The sequence below is a fragment of the Schistocerca nitens genome, chromosome 5 (genome assembly GCF_023898315.1).
Source record: "Schistocerca nitens isolate TAMUIC-IGC-003100 chromosome 5, iqSchNite1.1, whole genome shotgun sequence".
In the NCBI taxonomy this organism is placed as follows: Eukaryota; Metazoa; Arthropoda; class Insecta; order Orthoptera; family Acrididae; genus Schistocerca; species Schistocerca nitens.
The window spans coordinates 128,176,620-128,197,181 of NC_064618.1; the positions used below are offsets into that span (position 1 = coordinate 128,176,620).

General features: G+C 39.7%; 1 protein-coding gene across 1 annotated transcript in view; it reads left to right on the top strand.

The window, feature by feature from the left end:
• LOC126260918 (ubiquitin carboxyl-terminal hydrolase isozyme L5) overlaps positions 1 to 20,562 on the top strand; it is a 66,592-nt gene that overhangs the window by 18,827 nt on the left and 27,203 nt on the right. Inside the window, exons 3-4 of the mRNA XM_049958379.1 lie at positions 15,353 to 15,458; positions 15,612 to 15,799. Of these exons, the coding sequence (XP_049814336.1) occupies positions 15,353 to 15,458; positions 15,612 to 15,799 (294 nt within the window). The remainder of the gene's footprint in view (positions 1 to 15,352; positions 15,459 to 15,611; positions 15,800 to 20,562) is intronic.

A 20,562-nucleotide genomic window follows, 5' to 3' on the forward strand; every position in this document is an offset into this window, starting at 1 on the left:
AAAGAAATCAAGATTGTAGATAAATTTAGATATCTGGGAGAAATCATAATATATAACCCCAATGAAAAGCCGACATGGCATAACAGAATAAACAAATTGACTAGAGCACACTATATCACCAAGAACACCTCAACAAAAAGAGCCTGTCAATAGCAACAAAATTAAAACACTACAAAGCAGCCACTCAACCAGAAATAACATAGGCAAGTGAAACCATCTTCTAAATAACTAACACTGCACTAATAGACAAAATACTCAAATTAGAGGGAAGAATCATCAGAACATGCATCAATAAATTGTACCAGAACAATGGACACTGGAGAGTAGCTACAGATGAAACAGTCTACAAGGAAATAGAGCCGCTAATGAGTACAATCAGGAAGAAATATTTCATTTTTCGGACATCTAATCGGAACACCAGAGAGCAGGATCATCAGGGGAATAATGGAAAAATTGTGGAATGGTAAGTGCAACAGTAAGTGGATTACAAAAATCAAGGAAGATATGGATGAGCTACAGATTAAATTGGAAGACCTAAGAAAAAAAACTGACGAGAGCAGGAAACTCACAGACAAACAAACTAGACGGCAAACAAGAATCAACAAACATACAATAGGAAGGGTGATTCCTGATGAAGAAAGAAGAATGAAATCTGAGAGAATGAAGTAGTACTGGGCTGACAGGAAACTGAAAAATTCTTTGTATGAAGTTGGCTAGAGTGGTCCAGTGAAGGCCATAAAATGTAAAATAATAATAATAAAAGAACTTTGACAGATAAGTCCAAATGGAGGATTTCTGTGTAATCATAAAGCAATTATCTTTCAAATAAAAACAACCCCCAACAAAATATCTAGAATTGTTACAGTGACACATTATTTTAAAATTTTTTCAAAAATTGTCATCTTCAAAATGGTATGTGCAATGTCATCTTTGGAGGGCTGTATCTCTGAGATGAATTTTTTTTTTGGAGGAAACAAAAAAAAAATACGTCTTCCTTACCTAGTCCTTAATTTTAACATATGCTTAATTCAGTAACATCCAAGACTGTGGAGGTAATATTTTTTCGTAGCCCGCCTGAATTGATACAGGCTAATAGCATCACAGGTAAGGGCTGGGCTGAGAGCAGTGGGACTGCTGCTGTAGAACTCTGGGAACAAAACATGAAGTGCTGCATGGAATGACAACATGTTAATCTAACTGACCGAAAATGATCGGCCTTGCCTCTCGCATCTCTTCAACTCCATATTTAAACACTGTTTATGAACAACCTCACATTAACACTGTGAAAAACATTGTCTGACATGAAACTAAAGATGTGGCATATGCATTTCCAGCTGGAGGTGAATGACACTGAAAATGCACATTTAACCATTCCACTAATAATTTATAGTCCTATGTTGTTTGGACAAGAGTCGGGGAAAAAAATTAACATAAACAAAAACATTGCTGCATGCGCTCTGGCAAGAAAATGAGCACTCAAACTGTTGATGATACAGGTCCCAATTCTCTTTCTGACCATCAAACACACAAAAAGTCAGAGCAGATGTGGGAGCAGCCTGCCAAGACATGGCTATTGTAACCAAAACCCAAACGAGCTGAGTTACACCCGCGGGAAGTTTCTGTATTTGCTGCTCCTGTAAACACGTGAGAAACAGCCTCTTCACCTTTGAAGTGTCCTTGTGCTGAGGCGTTATCAAACACCTTTTGAAGAATAAATGTTTGTTAACAAAACGAAATTCAGTTATAATGCCCTTGGATGAATATCCCCATGACTGTATACAACAGAAATCGCTCCTGTTAAGATATGTGTTCTGTGCTTACAGGGCAAACCCAAGTTGTAGTAGGCTGTGGCATGAAGACATTTGACATTGATGGCTGACTTACTGCTGGTGAAGACCACGAGTAACTGGACTGGGTCTGCCAATGTGGAGTTTTGAGACGAAACTGCTGGTACTGCCAGCTTGAGGAGTAGGGCGTAACTGACTTCAGCAAGGTCTGGCAATAGTCTAAATAGTCTGACACGGATGGATATCCGTGTGGTGCTGCGAGGGCATAAGACCTGGTGTAGCAAAGTATTGCTGTGGCGACAGTGCTTTCTGCTGTGACAGGCACACTGCTTGTTAACAAGGCTGGTACCACATACACTGTGAAGGTGATGGGTGACCATGTGACAAACATCCCAGGCCATAAAAGGAAAATATTTTGGTGTTGTTGAGAGCCGTTTAAGCATGACGTCCTGTAATGGTGGCTGCCTGTGCAGCCTGCCTGGTGTATGGAAGAATTGACTACTGGGCAGATAAAACACACACTAGAAATGATTTAGCACAAATTTCAGATGCTCTTTAAGACAGTTCACAGATGATGCGGTTTTATGTAACAAAGCAGCAACGCCAGGAGACAGTATTGATTTGCAGAATGATCTGCAGAGGATTGGTGAATGGTGTGGGCTCTGGAAGTTGACCCTGAATGTAAATATATGTAACATATTGCACATATTAGGAAAAGAAAGCCAATACTTTGCACTATTGACGAGAAACTTCTGGAAACGGTATATACCATAAAGTATCTAGGAAAAACTATCCAGAGTGACCATAAACGGAATAATCACATAATACAAATAGCAGATGCCAGACTGAGATTCATAGGAAGAATTGTTGGGAAATATAACTCATCCATGAAGGAACTACCTTACAAGTTTGACGTAGTCTAAGAATATTGTTCACCAATATGTGATGCATCACGGAGAGGTTTACTATTGAAAATTTGAGAAAACTTTCCAGGAATAGTTGGACAATGTATTACTACTTTGAATGAGGACCACAACAAGAAAATTAAAACTAATATAGAGGCTTACCAGCAATCATTTATCCCATGTGCCATTTGCGAGTGGAGCAGGTTATGGGGGTCAGTTATTGGTATCAGAAGTACCCTGCGCCCCACACCATTGGGTGGCTTGCGGGGTATGATGTAGATTCAGAGCCTGGCCCAAAGGAGCCAGTGGCAACAGGTGGCAGTACTTGTAACAAATGGTGCTCAGGAGTCCCAAAATGACAGAGGTGATGCATCACAAGAGAAAGGAGATGCTGAATGGGGACAACATAATGAGCAGTGAAATGATCCCACATGTGAATGTAGAAAGAGGGAGGAAGGTTGACTCCAAGTTTAAGGAACATGAGGAGGAAATATGCTGAAGCATTAGACTAGGCAAGGAGAAGAGCTCGTTTGCAAGAGTTCTCGGTGATGGTGGAGGCCACAAAAAGCCATTCCGGCCAGTTGAGAAAGGCAGACCATGACTCCAGAGTGACATTGAAACCTGAATCGTTAGATGTTGCAACGTTGATTTGTGGAAAGGAGCAACAGCCGAGCAGGTGAGTTGTTGTTGTGGAAGAATGGTGGTGAGCTGCATGGCATAAGGGTCACACTTGTCCAGTGGGAATGATGAAGAATTGGCTGTCAGTTGCTCAACCAGTACCCTGGCTGTCAGTTGCTCAACCAGTACCCTGGCTGTCAGTTGCTCAACCAGTACCCTGGCCAAGAGCATATCAATACATTTTTGACTTGCCCTCTGTTGAGTCCTCATCTGCTGCAGAACGGCTGCCAAAGATGGTTTTTCCATGGTGACTGTAAGAAGGAAAAAGGCACTGTTTACGACTCTAAGCACAGAGGACCAAGATCCACATTTCAGAGAAAAGTTCAGTCCAGGCACCAATACACAAAAGTTCACAGTTCCAAAACTTGCTACAGTCAGAGTGAGAAATCACATGCAAAATTCAAAGTTCCAAAAGCAGTGCACACATTGCAAATGAATACTAAACAGTTAACTCATTTATGGAGCCAAACACAATCATCTGTTATCTACATACATACATATTCCACAAGACACCATACGGTGTATGGCGGTGAGTACCCCTGTACGACTACTAGTCATTTCCATTCTTGTTCCACTTGCAAATCGAGCGAGAAAAAAATTCTTGCTCTATGCCTCTGTAAGGGGCCTAATTGCTTGTATCTTATCTTCATGATCCTTACACGAAATGTGTGTTGATGGCAGTAGAATCATTCTGCAGTCAGTTTCACATGCCGCCGGTACCCAATATTTTCTCATTAGTGCTCCTCAAAGAGAACGTCGTGTTCCCCTTCAGGGATACACACTTAAGTTCCTGAAGCATCTCCGTAATACACTCCTGGAAATGGAAAAAAGAACACATTGACACCGGTGTGTCAGACCCACCATACTTGCTCCGGACACTGCGAGAGGGCTGTACAAGCAATGATCACACGCACGGCACAGCGGACACACCAGGAACCGCGGTGTTGGCCGTCGAATGGCGCTAGCTGCGCAGCATTTGTGCACCGCCGCCGTCAGTGTCAGCCAGTTTGCCGTGGCATACGGAGCTCCAACGCAGTCTTTAACACTGGTAGCATGCCGCGACAGCGTGGACGTGAACCGTATGTGCAGTTGACGGACTTTGAGCGAGGGCGTATAGTGGGCATGCGGGAGGCCGGGTGGACGTACTGCCGAATTGCTCAACACGTGGGGCGTGAGGTCTCCACAGTACATCGATGTTGTCGCCAGTGGTCGGCGGAAGGTGCACGTGCCCGTCGACCTGGGACTGGACCGCAGCGACGCACGGATGCACGCCAAGACCGTAGGATCCTACGCAGTGCCGTAGGGGACCGCACCGCCACTTCCCAGCAAATTAGGGACACTGTTGCTCCTGGGGTATCGGCGAGGACCATTCGCAACCGTCTCCATGAAGCTGGGCTACGGTCCCGCACACCGTTAGGCCGTCTTCCGCTCACGCCCCAACATCGTGCAGCCCGCCTCCAGTGGTGTCGCGACAGGCGTGAATGGAGGGACGAATGGAGACGTGTCGTCTTCAGCGATGAGAGTCGCTTCTGCCTTGGTGCCAATGATGGTCGTATGCGTGTTTGGCGCCGTGCAGGTGAGCGCCACAATCAGGACTGCATACGACCGAGGCACACAGGGCCAACACCCGGCATCATGGTGTGGGGAGCGATCTCCTACACTGGCCGTACACCACTGGTGATCGTCGAGGGGACACTGAATAGTGCACGGTACATCCAAACCGTCATCGAACCCATCGTTCTACCATTCCTAGACCGGCAAGGGAACTTGCTGTTCCAACAGGACAATGCACGTCCGCATGTATCCCGTGCCACCCAACGTGCTCTAGAAGGTGTAAGTCAACTACCCTGGCCAGCAAGATCTCCGGATCTGTCCCCCATTGAGCATGTTTGGGACTGGATGAAGCATCGTCTCACGTGGTCTGCACGTCCAGCACGAACGCTGGTCCAACTGAGGCACCAGGAGGAAATGGCATGGCAAGCCGTTCCACAGGACTACATCCAGCATCTCTACGATCGTCTCCATGGGAGAATAGCAGCCTGCATTGCTGCGAAAGGTGGATATACACTGTACTAGTGCCGACATTGTGCATGCTCTGTTGCCTGTGTCTATGTGCCTGTGGTTCTGTCAGTGTGATCATGTGATGTATCTGACCCCAGGAATGTGTCAATAAAGTTTCCCCTTCCTGGGACAATGAATTCACGGTGTTCTTATTTCAATTTTCAGGAGTGTACTTGTATGTTGCTCAAACCTACTGGTAAAAAAATAACAGGAAAGTGACAGCCAACTCAGCATTGCATATCCGTAGCAGAACACAGCAAAGTACAAAGAGTGTAGTGTATCCAGATTACCATAGTAAACAGACCAAGAAAAGCTGATGATTCCACAGATAGTCTGAGAATATAGATTTATTGAATTACCACCAAAAAGTAAAGTGTGACATAATACAGTAATAACAGAAGTGATCCTCCTTCACCAAAGGTGAGTATGATTCAAAGTCCAAAGAAACATCAGTTCAATAATCGCCGTACCACAACTACACAGTAGCACTGAGCTTCCAGGAAGAAGGCTGGTAGCTGCTACGCAGTATAATAGAGTGGTGCTGTATGGTGCAGGCTCAGTTGAAGCTCAAATAGATGGGATGCCTTAGGTGTCCAGTGCAAGTGGCATAGAGCAGAGGTGCAACTGCAGCTGCCTGCTGAAGGTTGCACGATGGCTTAAGTACACTGCTGGTGAAGGGAAATATCCATGGGCTCTTGACGACTACATGACCTCGGAGCCCACTTGATGGCATTGCCCTCATAATTGTGTTCGCTGCCTATGAACAGTGATGGATGTTTCTGATGGCACCTGCTAGCATTAAGCCTGTAGAAAGAATGTTTGTAATCGGCACAGAATCCAAATATCCTTGTATGAGCAAGATGCATAAAGAGCCTCCGAAGGAGGAACACCTGCAGGCCAAGGGGTGACACTCCACCGGGCATAGATGTTGTGATAGAACCAGGAGTGGTGGACAATGTAGGAGTCAAGCTCTGCACACACTAACATTCCCTTTCTTGCAATTATTACCAAGATCGATTAATGATAGTTCTGTCAAGTCAATACTAAATTTTAATGCTGTGTTTGACAGCCACTGAACCAGAATGACCAGTTTTTAGTTACTTTGGTGCTTTTTGTGTTAGGTTGTTTATTAGTGGCTGACACGTTCCGTGAGAGAGAAGGCCTAACCATTGAATAGAGTAATGTAGTTTAAAATCTTGACAACTGCTTGTCCTGTGAGCTAATAGTTGTCAACCTCTGCCATTTTTTTTATTCTGTTAGGTTGTAGTTGAAGACAAGATTCACTATTGTAGAAATATGTATAAGAAGTTGTTGACTTTTACATTTACACTGTCTACTTGATGAATCTCAATCCAGTGTTTTCCCCATAATTTTTCTATTTATTGCCCATGATCCTGTGAAATAGTACTTTTCTTCCAAATTGTAAACCTAACTGATCAGCATATTTTATTAATGTTTGACCACCATGGGACAATATACCATTGATTATTGCATTTACATCTAATAATTGAATGTAGTTGTTCACAATCAAATTCTCAGTAGCAGTTCCTCTGTGTTCTTCAATCCTTATTGAGAACTTGACTATGCCAAATGATAAAACGATGGCAGTCAAGATCTTAAGTTGATGGTGATCCATATTATCCAACAGAAAATAAACTTTAAAATCTCTAAAATAGTAATCCTACACTTGAGTCCTCATAACATTTAAAGCTCTTTCTAGCTTTTTTATAGAACTCGAGATATTTCATGCTGGTAGCCTGTAAATACATACTAACTTGTATGTTCCCTAATCCACTATTGCATCAGTAACTATTGTCCTACACATGTAGCCACTCCCCTCTGCTTCTTTTAGGTTCTAGAGTAGCATTGTACCAAGACACACAAAAAAGTATTGTATTCTTGTGAGTCATGTAGTGATCAGTGACTAATTTATCTGCAGCAAACATTTCCCACTAGCATCATCACTGTTCTTGCATATGAAAATTCAATAACTTAAATCATAGTGGATTTTTAAAAGATTGTGAGCTGCACCTGTAATTGAATATCTGTTCATGCAGACTGAGTTGCTGTATTGCATCATAAGACTTTCACATGAATGTCAGATCTACGTATTGCTTAGCTTTACCTCATGGAAGCCATTGTATAACCGAAAGATAGTGTCACAGTATTACTTCAGAACAAAGTAATGTATGTATACTATTTTGTAAGACTTTTCTTCAGTAAACTATAAGAATTATATTTATTGCTTGTTACCATGATATGTTGTTACGATCTGTTCTTGACAAACAAATGCTCTGTATGGACATACATAATCATCATCATCTTCTTCTTTTTCGTCAGATTTAAAAGTTGGGTAATCCCAGTAGATAAATAAAAATAAGTACTATGGTTCCAGTTATGGTACCAAAGAAGCTTGGGTGTTATATTGTTACATAAACTCTATGCTCATACACCCAGAGTCAAATTTTTAAAATCCTAGTTAATATATAAATTGTTTCTCTCTGTGTACAAGGTTACAATGCCAATATATAACCAGTCAATTTCAACATAATATAGCTATAATTTTTATTACCCTTTTTTGATAAATATATCCAACAATTATAAAATATTTTTGTTGTTCCATGTAAAAGTAATATACACATTTCAGTGTGAAAGAGAAATGTTTCTGGGACCATAGATTCACTTGATTCTGATGATGAACCACACTTCTAATCTGCGAAGTGCTGTAAGAGAAGTATAACGTGAAAATGGTGTCGTGAATTTGTACTTCATCCAAGAGAACTTAAAGTTGGTTGGTGATAAGTGATAAAGCAGAACACAAAAATCATAGTTACCGCATTTTATTTTTACAGACTGAAATTTGAAATAGTAGTTTTTCATACATTGTTCGTGAAACAACAGATACCCAATGAATATCTAGAGGAGAGGCAGGAGCCCTTATCCACGTAATGTCACATTACTAATGAAGTGGAATTTATGACGAGCTTACTGTGGTATTATATGTGCTGGATGATTGCATGATGAGTGAAGTTTAAAGACAAAAAGAAAAAAGGGGTATTTTGTGGATAGAGTAGGCATTGTAAAAACTTAATTAATCCTTTGTTTCTCTTATATGTTCCTTTCAACTGTATACTTTCCTTACAAACTGTATTTTCTGTTTCCCTGTTTTTGTTTGTTATGTAACATTGGCACCTTACATCAGTGATTGATTTTATGTTTGTACACTTAACACCACAAAAAGTGGTGGTGTATAATCACAGGCAGAATCAAAGTCTGCTGCAGTGCTGACACAAATGAAATACAACATGAAATTAAACCAGTTTACTTTGAGAACACACAGAAGAGGAGTTATTACTTGAAATTTTATGCAAATGTAATCTTGTCTCTATTGTAGAAGTATTCAAAATCTTTTCTGAAAAATGTAAGATGCATTGAGAAATATTGGCTGGGTGATAACTGTAGCCGAATGGTGTAAACCTGTAGGCTTCTTACATAAAGGGGCAGAGTTTTGTTTCCATATTAAGTGAAAATATAATTTTTTGTCTTTTTGTTCTTTGCCACATGATATGTATACTGTATAGAAGACAGTTCTCTTTTCTGATGACTTACAGTTAATTTTCCACAGTAGATATTTTTAGGCTGTAAATAAACTAGACTAACTTGTAGTGAAAAGTATGATGGCAGCAGCATTTGCTGTTAACCCAGCCATTAGGATATTCTAACTGCTGCAGTAATAATAATAATAATAATATCCATCATATTGTAGCATAAGAACAAAGATTATTACAAACGGATTATTCATTCTACACAACAGTAGCAGCATAAACACAGTGCGATTTTCTAATGATTATTCAATTCTGGCAAGGGAAACATACATCTGACATCCCACAGTATTTGATGCACTTTAATACAATGAAAATGAGATATCAGTGTTGCCACAAGTTCTGGAAATAAGGGGATTTCAAAAGTATCTGGAAAAGTCAGGGAAATATGGAAAAAGAAACACTGAAAAACTTTGTATTTGGCTCTTTGGATAAAATATTGCGTGTTACAGATAAAAGTAGCCTGTGTAAGTATAAAGGAAAAAGGTGTGAAATTACAGAATTTATTTACAATGAAAAATAAATGATAAGTACGTTAATAGAAGATGTTGAAAGTGAGCCCTGCAGGAAAAAAATCAAATGTTGTTAGATCCGGCAAATGTTGTGGTCATAAATGTTTGCTGACAGTTTGTTCCTCAGTGCAGACATTATAGATTCGTTCCAGGGATACCATAGATGTGTGGCATGCTGAGCCATCTTGCTGGAAGAAACAGTATTGTCCTCCATATTCATTGAGTTTGAGCAGAAAATTTATCAGAAATTTCTATATATGCGTCGGTGTTGAGGGTAGCATCCAAAAATATTGGTCAGGCTATGCATGCTGCTGTTATAGTGCACCAAACACTGATTTTTTTTCATCATGGAGTGGTTAGTGGCACACAGTGTTAGGGTTCTCTGGTGGCCAGGACACTGTGTTATGTGAATTCGTGTGACCAGAAAGATGAAGCCATGCTTCATCACTCATGATGTAATGGAAAGGGTCCAACAAATCATCATTGATGTTACTCAAAAGTCATGTGCAGTAGTCTACGCATTTCTGACTGTCATCCTCCCATAATTGCTGCACAACCATCACACAATATGGCTTCAGATTAAAACTTTTCAATATCCAGTGGCAACTCCTCTTAATTAGACACACCCATTGGGCCGTTTCACCTGTAGACTTCTTTGGGCTCTGAATAATTCTTTGCTGAATGTTTGCAATAACTTCTGGTGTACAAACTGAAGGAATTCACTGTTGTTTTCATTTTGCACAGATAAATAGATGGCTAGTTTTAGACTCTGTATTGCCCTCTTTGCTGCTAGTCATCTATCTGGATACTTGACTCCAAATATTTTGCAAGTTTCCATAATCGAACGTGCTTTCACGTGTGCTTACACAATTTGAATTCTTTCTGCTATCAAGAAAGTCATTTTGCAGACCACAAAGAACAACATCTAACTTCACTAATGAAATTAGCTGAAATGCTGACAATTGATTATTGTGTATAATTGTCCATTGTTGTAGCTGTTTAATCTATTTCAGAAGTCAAAACATTGCATTCACATTCAAATGGGAGGCGGCTACTTTTAACTGCGCCAACTCGTAGTTTGTTTATAAGTCACCAAACATCATAGCAGGCTGGGTGCAGCCAAGTAGCTTCTAGATGTAGTACGCCCCTCCCTACTGCATCCTTCATGTCGCTCCACCCCTCCCCACCGATGCCCTCAGCTTGCTTGCTTGCTGCTAGCTGAACAGCTCCCGATGAGAGGGGCAGGGAGGCGTGAGGAGTGGTTTCTTCAGATCTCAGACTATTCGCACAGGTTATCCATTGGACGGTTGATCACTATGGTCTCAGTTCAACAACATGGCTGTTGGTGATTCAAGACTGCGGCCATAAATACCTGGCCGTGCATGAGCGGATTTCCGCAATGGGCCAGAACCGTTGACCAGTTCTGTGGTATATCTAGTGGATCAGACCTGCCAATCTGAGGCACATTGTCTGCCACCAATGTGCAGGCACCACACATCAGAGCTAATCTCTCTGATCTGCCCACAGGCCAGGTTCATTCCTGTGTGGTGTAAGTCAGTGGATTTTTGTGATTTATCTGCAAACCCAGGAATGTGGTGCATTCTAGTCCGGTCAGAAGCCACAGGCAATGGATTTCAGGGATTGCAAATAAGGTTCACACACCATACAGAGGTATCTCCTGCGCCCTCGTTGAGCAAAAAAGGACCAGTTTTTTTAGCAGCTTTACGCAATCAAGATCTTTATGAAACTGGGGAGAAACAGGGCGGAGTGCTCGAAATGCTTCAACACGCCTACGGTGACACGGCGACGAAATAAAGCCAAACTTTCACGTGGCTCAAGACCTTTCAGGAAGGTCAGCAGCACGTCAACAACGACCGCTCCGGATGCCTATCAACATGATGAATGGACAACTCAGTGCAAAAAGTGCACCAAGTTGTGGACAAGGATTGACGATTAAGTGTTTGGATGATTGCAGAGGATTGTGGAATACCCTGAACCATCATTCACTGCATTTTAACTGAGGATCTTCATATGAGGAAAGTCTGCACAAAAATAGTGCCAAAAGTCCTGACAAGTGAGATAGAGCGCGGTGTTTGCTCAACTGCCACGAACTGCATAAACAAAGTGTCAGAGCAGCGAGTGGCGCACCAAGGAGTCTCCTCACCTGGAAAGCAAGGATGAGAAAATCGTGAATCAAGACAATGCTCATTGTGTTTTTCAACAGAAAAGGTGTGATTCACAGTGAATTTGTACTATAAGGAAAAACAGTCAACAAGGAGTTTTGCTGTGAAGAGTTGCTGGCCAAAATGGGTATGGCTATGGTGTCCCAGCCACTGTACAACTCCGGCCAGGTGACACTGTACAACTCCGCCCAGGCGATCTTCTTTATGTTCCCAAGAATCAAAAGAACCGTGATGCATGGAACACTGGAGGCGGTAAAAGCATCTTTGATGACCACACTGAAGGAGATTCCTGTTGATGACTTCCAGGATACCTTCAGTGATTGGGTGAAGTGTTGACAATGGTGCATCGAAGCAGGGAAAAATGCTTTGAAAAGCTATGAAAAGATTGTAAACTGTTATTAAATAAATGATTTAAAAAAAAAAATCATTCTGGGAACTTCTCGGACACACCCTGTATATTAAAGAGTGAATATGGACAGTGCTAGGAAGTAAGCTTTGGCAGTCGCTGGCAGTTCATGTGCTATGTACTTGTATATGAAGGGCTTATTTCAATAGTGGTACAAGTCCATTTTTGTTCATTCTGAGATACAGAGTCCTAAAGTTAAATGAGCACTGAAAAATCTGCAGTTAAGATACCAGACATTTTATTGGCATTCAGTATAGTATTGGTTTATACAAATTGTCCCCACCTTTCACACTTTGTTCAAGAGGCATACATCTTTCTCAGCTTATTTCTGAAATTATTGATGGTATTCTAAATCTGTCTATGCAGCTACAAGAAATTATGTATTTTTATCACCAAATATTTTTCATTATATTGAAATAAAATAACAGTAGTGGTCTGTAATGAAAATCTGGTTTGCTTTTTATGGCAAAAAACAGAATGTTATCAAAGATGATGATGGTACTTACAATAGGTAATGTCCGATTTTCCCTCACGTCGGGGAGCACCATGTGTTGGCATTGTTTTCCAGGTATTTCCGCATTTTGCTCTGTTGTTTCTTGTACTGTGTTCCAAAAACAGATTTAAAATACTACCAGTTATTATAAAGCAGATTGACATTAACAAGAGAATGGTTCTGGACTATTGCAATGCTAGAGTTCAGTATGGTGAGGCTTTAAAGCAGAATCAGTGTGAAGATGAAGCAACTGAGAGAGTGTGGCCCATCATTCAACTGAAGGCCAAAAAGTTGTGGATACCGGCCAAGACAGCCACATAACTGAGTGGAATTGATGCAGAGATAGTGTCCCCATAAAGGAGTTTTCACTGGTTTTTATTGATGGTTTTTAACCGTTTGTCTGACTTTTTTTGTTTGGCAAAATGGTGAATATTAATGGGCAGAGAACTTGTCATTATATTTTACCTGAGTTTTGTTGTTCTTATTTTCGAAACTTTACTGATTTTTTACGTGTTTCTTGCCCAGTCTGACAACTCGCTTAGAAACTTCATAAATTGTTGCAAATGTGTAAAAACTTGCTGTTAATTTGAAGTTAGTTATGCCGCTAATAACCCCAGAAATCCTTTAACTGAAAATGGCTTTTATTTCATAACTTACATTTTTACTTGTCCCTTCAGATCATAAATCCTGTACAGGAATCATTAACTTTGCAGTCAGTCAAAATTAGAGTTAAAAACATGTTCAAAAATGCAGAAGTCCTTACATGTTTTTGTCAGCGTACCTGCTTTATACTCTACTCATCATAGGATGCAGAAGATCATGGAAGCAGAATACTAAGTGGTGAAGAAACCATATATTGTACCCTTTTGAAGGTAAAAAAAAAAATTATTGATAAACAGTGCTCTGTTCATACTGTTAATTTCTTGTGTTCTATGGATTAAACAAAAAGTAATAGCAGCGGGATTTGATCAAAACCCTACTTTCTTAGCAGTCTGTCAACTATGTCACTGAATTATGAATTCGCAAAGCTAAGTGCCACACTTTTCACGTATTTGTCACTATTACTCTGCCCTTGAATCTGCCTGAAAACTGCAAATGTCTTTTCCATGACTGTAATGCTAGGAATGATAAAGAGCAGATTTTATTTTGTGTATGTAGAGTTGATTGTCAGTTAGGCTTAACTCCCTCAATTGCACTCATAAGTGTGGTTTACTTTCATGAGAATTACCGTACATTCCGTAATTTGACTGGTTATTGCATAATATGGTGTACAATTTAAATTTCACCCACCACCGCTTTTTGTGCTTTCAAGAATTCCTATCTTATTTTGAATTATTTGGCATTTTATTGCCCACCTTCATTTGGTTTTATATTTAATCTTGCACCTCAGGGAAAGTAATCCTGTTTTCATATGTTTGATACTCTGTGATTTGATGGTAAAGGACATAAGTTTCACAGCTTTCGACTGCAAAAAATAAAGCATCAAAGTCCATGTTAAAAAAAAAAAAGATTGCATATATTTTTGAATGTGCTCTGAAATCTCAAACCTAATGTGATTGTCAAGTGCTTGCTATGTTTTGGCAGAAGACTACATTTTGCTTCTTCTGGTAGTAAGCAGTTGCATACTCATCTCTGCCCGATTTTATTCAACTCACTCACCCATAGACTATATCCTTTGTATGAATGATTTCTTTTACATATACTCAAAAGTTACTTAATGGAGAGTATAAATTTGTCATCTGCATATATGAAAGAACACACACACACACACATTATGACCATTGCCCACTACGTTAATGAATGGCACCTGCTGGCGCAGCAAACAAGGCATACTAAAGAAAGTGTATATAAGCAGATAAGGGATTAACGGGGAATCATTCTAACAATGATATTGGCCATATATGGGGAAATCCACTAGCATATGCTACTTTGACAAAAGAGAGATTATTGTCAATCAGCTGTTTGCATGCTATTGTTGTGAGCATCTATGGAAAGTGGTGGAAGGTGGTAGGTGGCGAGGGGTTGGACATTCATGCCTCATCACTGAAGTTGCTGGCGGAAGACTTGACCACTCTGTAAAATGGGATAAACTGCAATCTGTTTCAGATCTGATGACAGTGCAGTGCTGGTCAGGCACACCACTGTTTTTTGGAACACACTGTTCAGTGCACATATTTGAAGATGGGATTTGTAGCAAACAGCAGACAACCCCTACATGTTTCCTTATTGATCATACAATATCATTTAAGATTGCAGTGAGCATGAGGTCATAAGTATTGGAGTGTGGATCAATGAAAACGTATCTTCTGTTCAAATAAGTAACTTTCCAACACCAGGTCAACAGTCGTGCAGATATGCCATCATCCAGACGAAACGGCTGTCAAAATATACACTATCTAGACCAGTGGGGCAGTGTAGCTTTCCATATATTGCCTTATGCTACATGAAGATAGCAAAATTGGGGAAAATCTTTGTTTAGTCCTAAGCTGCATGTTTTTTATGGTTGTATCTTCATGAAAAACAGCAGAAGAAATTAGTAATAAACACAGTATACATGAAACAATGAAAAAGCGCTTGGCTGCTCACCATATAAGAACAATTAAACCTTTTAGTTGGTCTGGTGTTATGTTGAAGTTTAAACATTAAGATGTGTGAAGTACTATATACATGCTTAAGTATGCTGTCTTTAGTTTCTGGTGTGACTAATCTGTTGTTTTGTTTTCAGGCCCATTCATGGTTTAATCTTCTTGTTTAAATGGGTACAAGATGATGAGCCTTCAGGCTCTGTTGTACAGGACAGTAGGCTGGATAAAATATTTTTTGCCCGTCAGGTTTGTTGAATTCTAACATATCAAATTAAGACCATAAGCTAGAATATAACTTGGAAAGACAAGAACTTGTCATTGAAAAATTGTAACATTCTCAATCACCTCTCTCAAGAGACACTCCTTGTAATTACAGTCAGCACTATTTTGTGATTTCAGGTTATCAACAATGCCTGTGCCACACAGGCAATCCTGAGTATTCTTTTCAACTGCATACATGCTGATATTAGTTTAGGCAGTACTTTAACAGAATTCAGAGATTTCTGTCAGTCGTTTGATGCAAATATGAAAGGTTTAGCTTTAACGAATTCACAGACGATCCGAACAGTACACAACTCATTTGCACGGTAAGTATCGGGCAAGTGAATATTTATATTATTTGCAGACCTACTTTTATAATATTTGGAATAAAATGCTGTCAGCAGTAAGGAGACAGAGGAAGGTAACACTGATCTCAGTACCCCCCGTATAGTCTGGTGAAATTTAAGTGTTTTAAACATTTCTTTTTTCTTTCATTGACAAATAATGAAGGAAAAATAATGTTCACTGTGTTAGTCATAAATTGTATTTCTGGTTCATTCCAGAGACACAGTATTGAAGGATGTAATTTAGAAAATTGTGTCTATAAATAATGGGTGAAAAATAAAGTAAAATCAGCATCAGTGTACACAGTTGTGCCTCTGGCATTTTTTTAAATGGATTTTAGCAATGCTGAAGGGGAGGGCAGTGGAATTGCTATGGGTTCTTCACAGCCTAATGCAGCTGCAAGCACCTGTTCACTACTACCTTTTATATACTCCATACGTACTTTATTATGAGGAGGAAAGTTGCCACTCACCGTTTAGCGGAGATGCTGAGTTGCGACTCAGCATCTCCACTATATGGTGAGCAGCAACTTTCTTTCTCATAATACTGTTACATTCCATCCTGGATTTTCCATATGCACATTGTCAGATTATCGGTTTTGACTGTTGCACAAAGCCCAAATAAATGTGTAGTGCCCACTTTTGAGGTGAGAGTGCTATCCTGTCTCACATTTATGTGATCCATAGATAGGAAGGTAAGATACAGTGTGCTCAAAATGCCATGGCCACTAGATGTGCAGTCACCTGGGAAAGTGCAGGGATCGCTGAGAGCGCTGTAGGGAAATGGCAAGCACTAAACTGAAGCCTATGCTCAAATTTTTTGTAAATATTAAGTGGGGCCCCTCCATGCCCACACTTGCATGGTGACCATTCAAAAAGATCTACAGTCACCTCTGCTTTCATTATTATCTAAAAAGAATTCTGCCAAAAATGGAGTGATTTAGTTTCACCTGACTTGTTAACCATTTGTAACTTTCAGAGAAGCGTCATAAGTTGTGAATTTCGAGTAACATCTATACATTTCTCTGGTTGCCAAGTCAAAATTTGCTTCTTTTGCCAAAATGTAGAGGCATTTATACTGTCTCACCTCACTAACACATTGTGCAGATACAATTGCGAGAGAATTCTGAAACAGTGGTGTATTAAGTTTAGTAAATGAGGTACTGAGGAAAAGTAAAGTCTGTAGCTTATGAAAAACTCATCCTCAGTACAGGAAACATGTACTGCCCTCACATATGTTTTTCAAAACCCATTGCATCTTTCATTTCACTAGCTATTGATGGCCCTTAAAAATTACAGTCTTTCACCAAAAAAGTCTGTAGTTATTGGAGTAACACAGTATATGATGAAGTTTTACACAATAACAGTATGGTAAAATACTCACCTCTTTGTTTGCTATCATATGCCTAAACCTCATTTCGATATCTCAAACTGTTTATGAAATAGATGAGGAATGTTGTGGACATTTCACTCTGGCTTTATCGCTGGTGCGACACAATCGCAAATGAGTGTGCTACATCGGATCAGTTTTCTCAAGATTGGTGCCAGGTAGATACCGTATTTACTCAAATCTAAGCCGCACTCAAATATAAGCCGCACCTGAAAAATGAGACTCGAAATCAAGGAAAAAAAATTTTCCCGAATCTAAGCCGCACCTGAAATTTGAGACTCGAAATTCAAGGGGAGATAAAAGTTTTAGGCCGCACCTCCAAATCGAAACAAAGTTGGTCCATTGTAATATGAAACACAATTTAGGTCGAATGAATGACTATACAGCTACAGTAGTTTGGTTCGAGTCGTAAGCTTAGCAGTTAAGCTTTACCAGGTAGCCATTGCTATGCGTCAGGCACTCCGTCCGTGTTTATACGGGTACCCTTCCTTTTTCACGTGCTTCGTTTGGTTTGAATTGACTGCATATTTTTCTTTGATCTGATAAGTGCCATTCTCTTTTTTATAGGTGTTTACGTCACTCTATGCTGAAAATGCATTACTGTACTGTGTCATGCATTGTTTGTTGCATTCTCATAATGAGTGTTTATGACCTGTCGCCGCTCGCGGCATGGCTTGCTTTTGTGCGCGCTACCGCTGCTTACAATAAAAAAAAAAGAGAGGAATCATCTCATTCACGAAACAATGGCAAGAGACTGCTATTTGTTGTTACTTACACTTATGCTTTCTTTGATAATGATCAACAAGAACCAAATAGTAGACTGCGTATGATAGAAGATGTTCTGAACGAGAGTTTAGCGAAAATTTTTCTCTGTTTGAAATTCTTTTCAGACGCCTCCTTAGTACGTTACATTCTGCACAGAAATTAGTCATCTTAGATTTAAAAATCTAGTAAATTGCTGTGCTTCATTTATGACTATATCACTATTAGGCATAAGAATAATACAAATATAAACATGACATGATATGTATATTCTTCCGCGTTTGCTGTTGTCTTGCTCTAGTTTCGTAGTTTATTAGGCAGGCACGATTTAAATGAGATAGCAGCAAACATGGAAGAATACATGGCAAAATGTTTATAATCGTATTATTCTTATGGTAAAGAGAATACTGCATGTGATTCACAATTCATAAAAGTTCCTATTAGAAACCATCTCTTCTCACAGGTAGGAAAAAATTCAGAACGTAATATTGACAAACATCCCAAACAGTATTTCCAGTCGGATTTTCATAGTACATTTAAATGCTGCTACTTTCGAAGATGAACAATACGGAATTTGTATTTACTTCGCGGTCTTTTTTTTTTTTTTTTTTTTACTGAGGTTCTGGCGACAGTATTTATCTTTGTGCCCGCAAAGCACGCCTTGTAGCGCTACATATATTCGACGGCAGAAGTTAGTTGTGGCGGCACCTACCAACATGTTTCAGAACTTCCGCTTACTTTGCACTCGATTCTAAGCCGCAGGTGGTTTTTTGGATAACAAAAACCGGAAAAAAAGTGCGGCTTAGATTCAAGTAAATACGGTACCTTTAAAGAAAAATTCAATATGATAGGTAAATTTTGTATGCAATAACATGTTATGTTATATGCACCAAACGCAAAATCGTAGTGACCTCTATTTTTCATTGCACACTTTTCCATATTATGCACAGTGTCTTACTTTCAAGTAAAGAGCTCTTGCTCTTTGCCTTTACAAATGTCTGCTTGCGAATGTGTGTGTGTGTGTGTGTGTGTGTGTGTGTGTGTGTGTGTGTGTGTGTGTGTGCGCACGAGTGTGTATACCTGTCCTTTTTTTCCCCCTAAGGTAAGTCTTTCCGCTCCCGGGATTGAAATGACTCCTTACCCTCTCCCTTAAAACCCACATCCTTTCATCTTTCCCTCTCCTTCCCTCTTTCCTGATGAGGCAACAGTTTGTTGCGAAAGCTTGAATTTCATGTGTATGTTTGTGTTTGTTTGTGTGTCTATCAACCTGCCAGCACTTTCGTTCGGTAAGTCACATCATCTGTGTTTTTAGACATATTTTTCCCACGTGGAATGTTTCCCTCTATTACAATTATACAAAATAACTTTACATTTACAGCAATAACACAGGGAGTTATACATGTTTTTATGGAAGTTGGGGTTGGTCCATTGTGTAATAAATTTTTTGTAGACAATGCTCTTGCTATATAAACTTCAGAGGATTTTTCTCTATAGTTTTATTGTTTAATTTAATAGAGACTATTATTTGTTACTACACTTGAGTTCTTTGAGAATTGTCAATTTTTGTACATGTTGTTGTTGTGGTCTTCAGTCCTGAGACTGGTTTGATGCAGCTCTCCATGCTACCCTATCCTGTGCAAGCTTCATCTCCCAGTACTTACTGCAACCCACATCCTTCTGAATCTGCTTAGTGTATTCATCTCTTGGTCTCCCTCTACGATTTTTACCCTCCACGCTGCCTTCCAATGCTAAATTTGTGATCCCTTGATGCCTAAGAACATGTCCTACTAACTGGTCCCTTCTTTTTTTTTTTTTTTTTTTTTTCAAGTTGTGCCACATACTCCTCTTCTCCCCAATTCTATTCAATACTTCATCATTAGTTATGTGATCTACCCATCTAATCTTCAGCATTCTTCTGTAGCACCACATTTCTAAAGCTTCTATTCTCTTCTTGTCTGAACTATTTATCGTCCCATGTTTCACTTCCATACATGGCTACACTCCATACAAATACTTTCAGAAACGACTTCCTGACACTTAAATCTATACTTGATGTTAACAAATTTCTCTTCTTCAGTAACGCTTTCCTTGCCATTGCCAGTCTACATTTTATCTCTTCTCTACTTCGACCATCATCAGTTATTTTGCTCCCCAAATAGCAAAACTCCTTTACTACTTTGTGTCTCATTTCCTAATCTAATTCCCTCAGCATCATAGATGGTCATTATCTGTGCTGTCTTAAAATGATTTCATTAAAGTCAGTAAAAATGCTTTTATTCCTCTTGCTATGTATAATTCTTTTGGGCTTAAGTATCCATCATTTAGCATGAACTGATGCAAAGATTACAGCAGATCAAGTGTAATCAGGATATAAATAATGTCAAGCCAGTTGCTTCAGTGCTACTTACTTTGTTCCACATATGTGCCACATAAAGAAAATTGTAGAGACTGTGTGGGAAACTTCTTTAACGGTAAGAGAAGAACGTTTTATCCAACATAGGTCTGTAGTAGAAGGTGTTGCACACAAATAATGGTCAGAGGAACTAAGAAAACTTTTTGAGGTAACATTGTGGCCAATATGTTTCATTTTAGG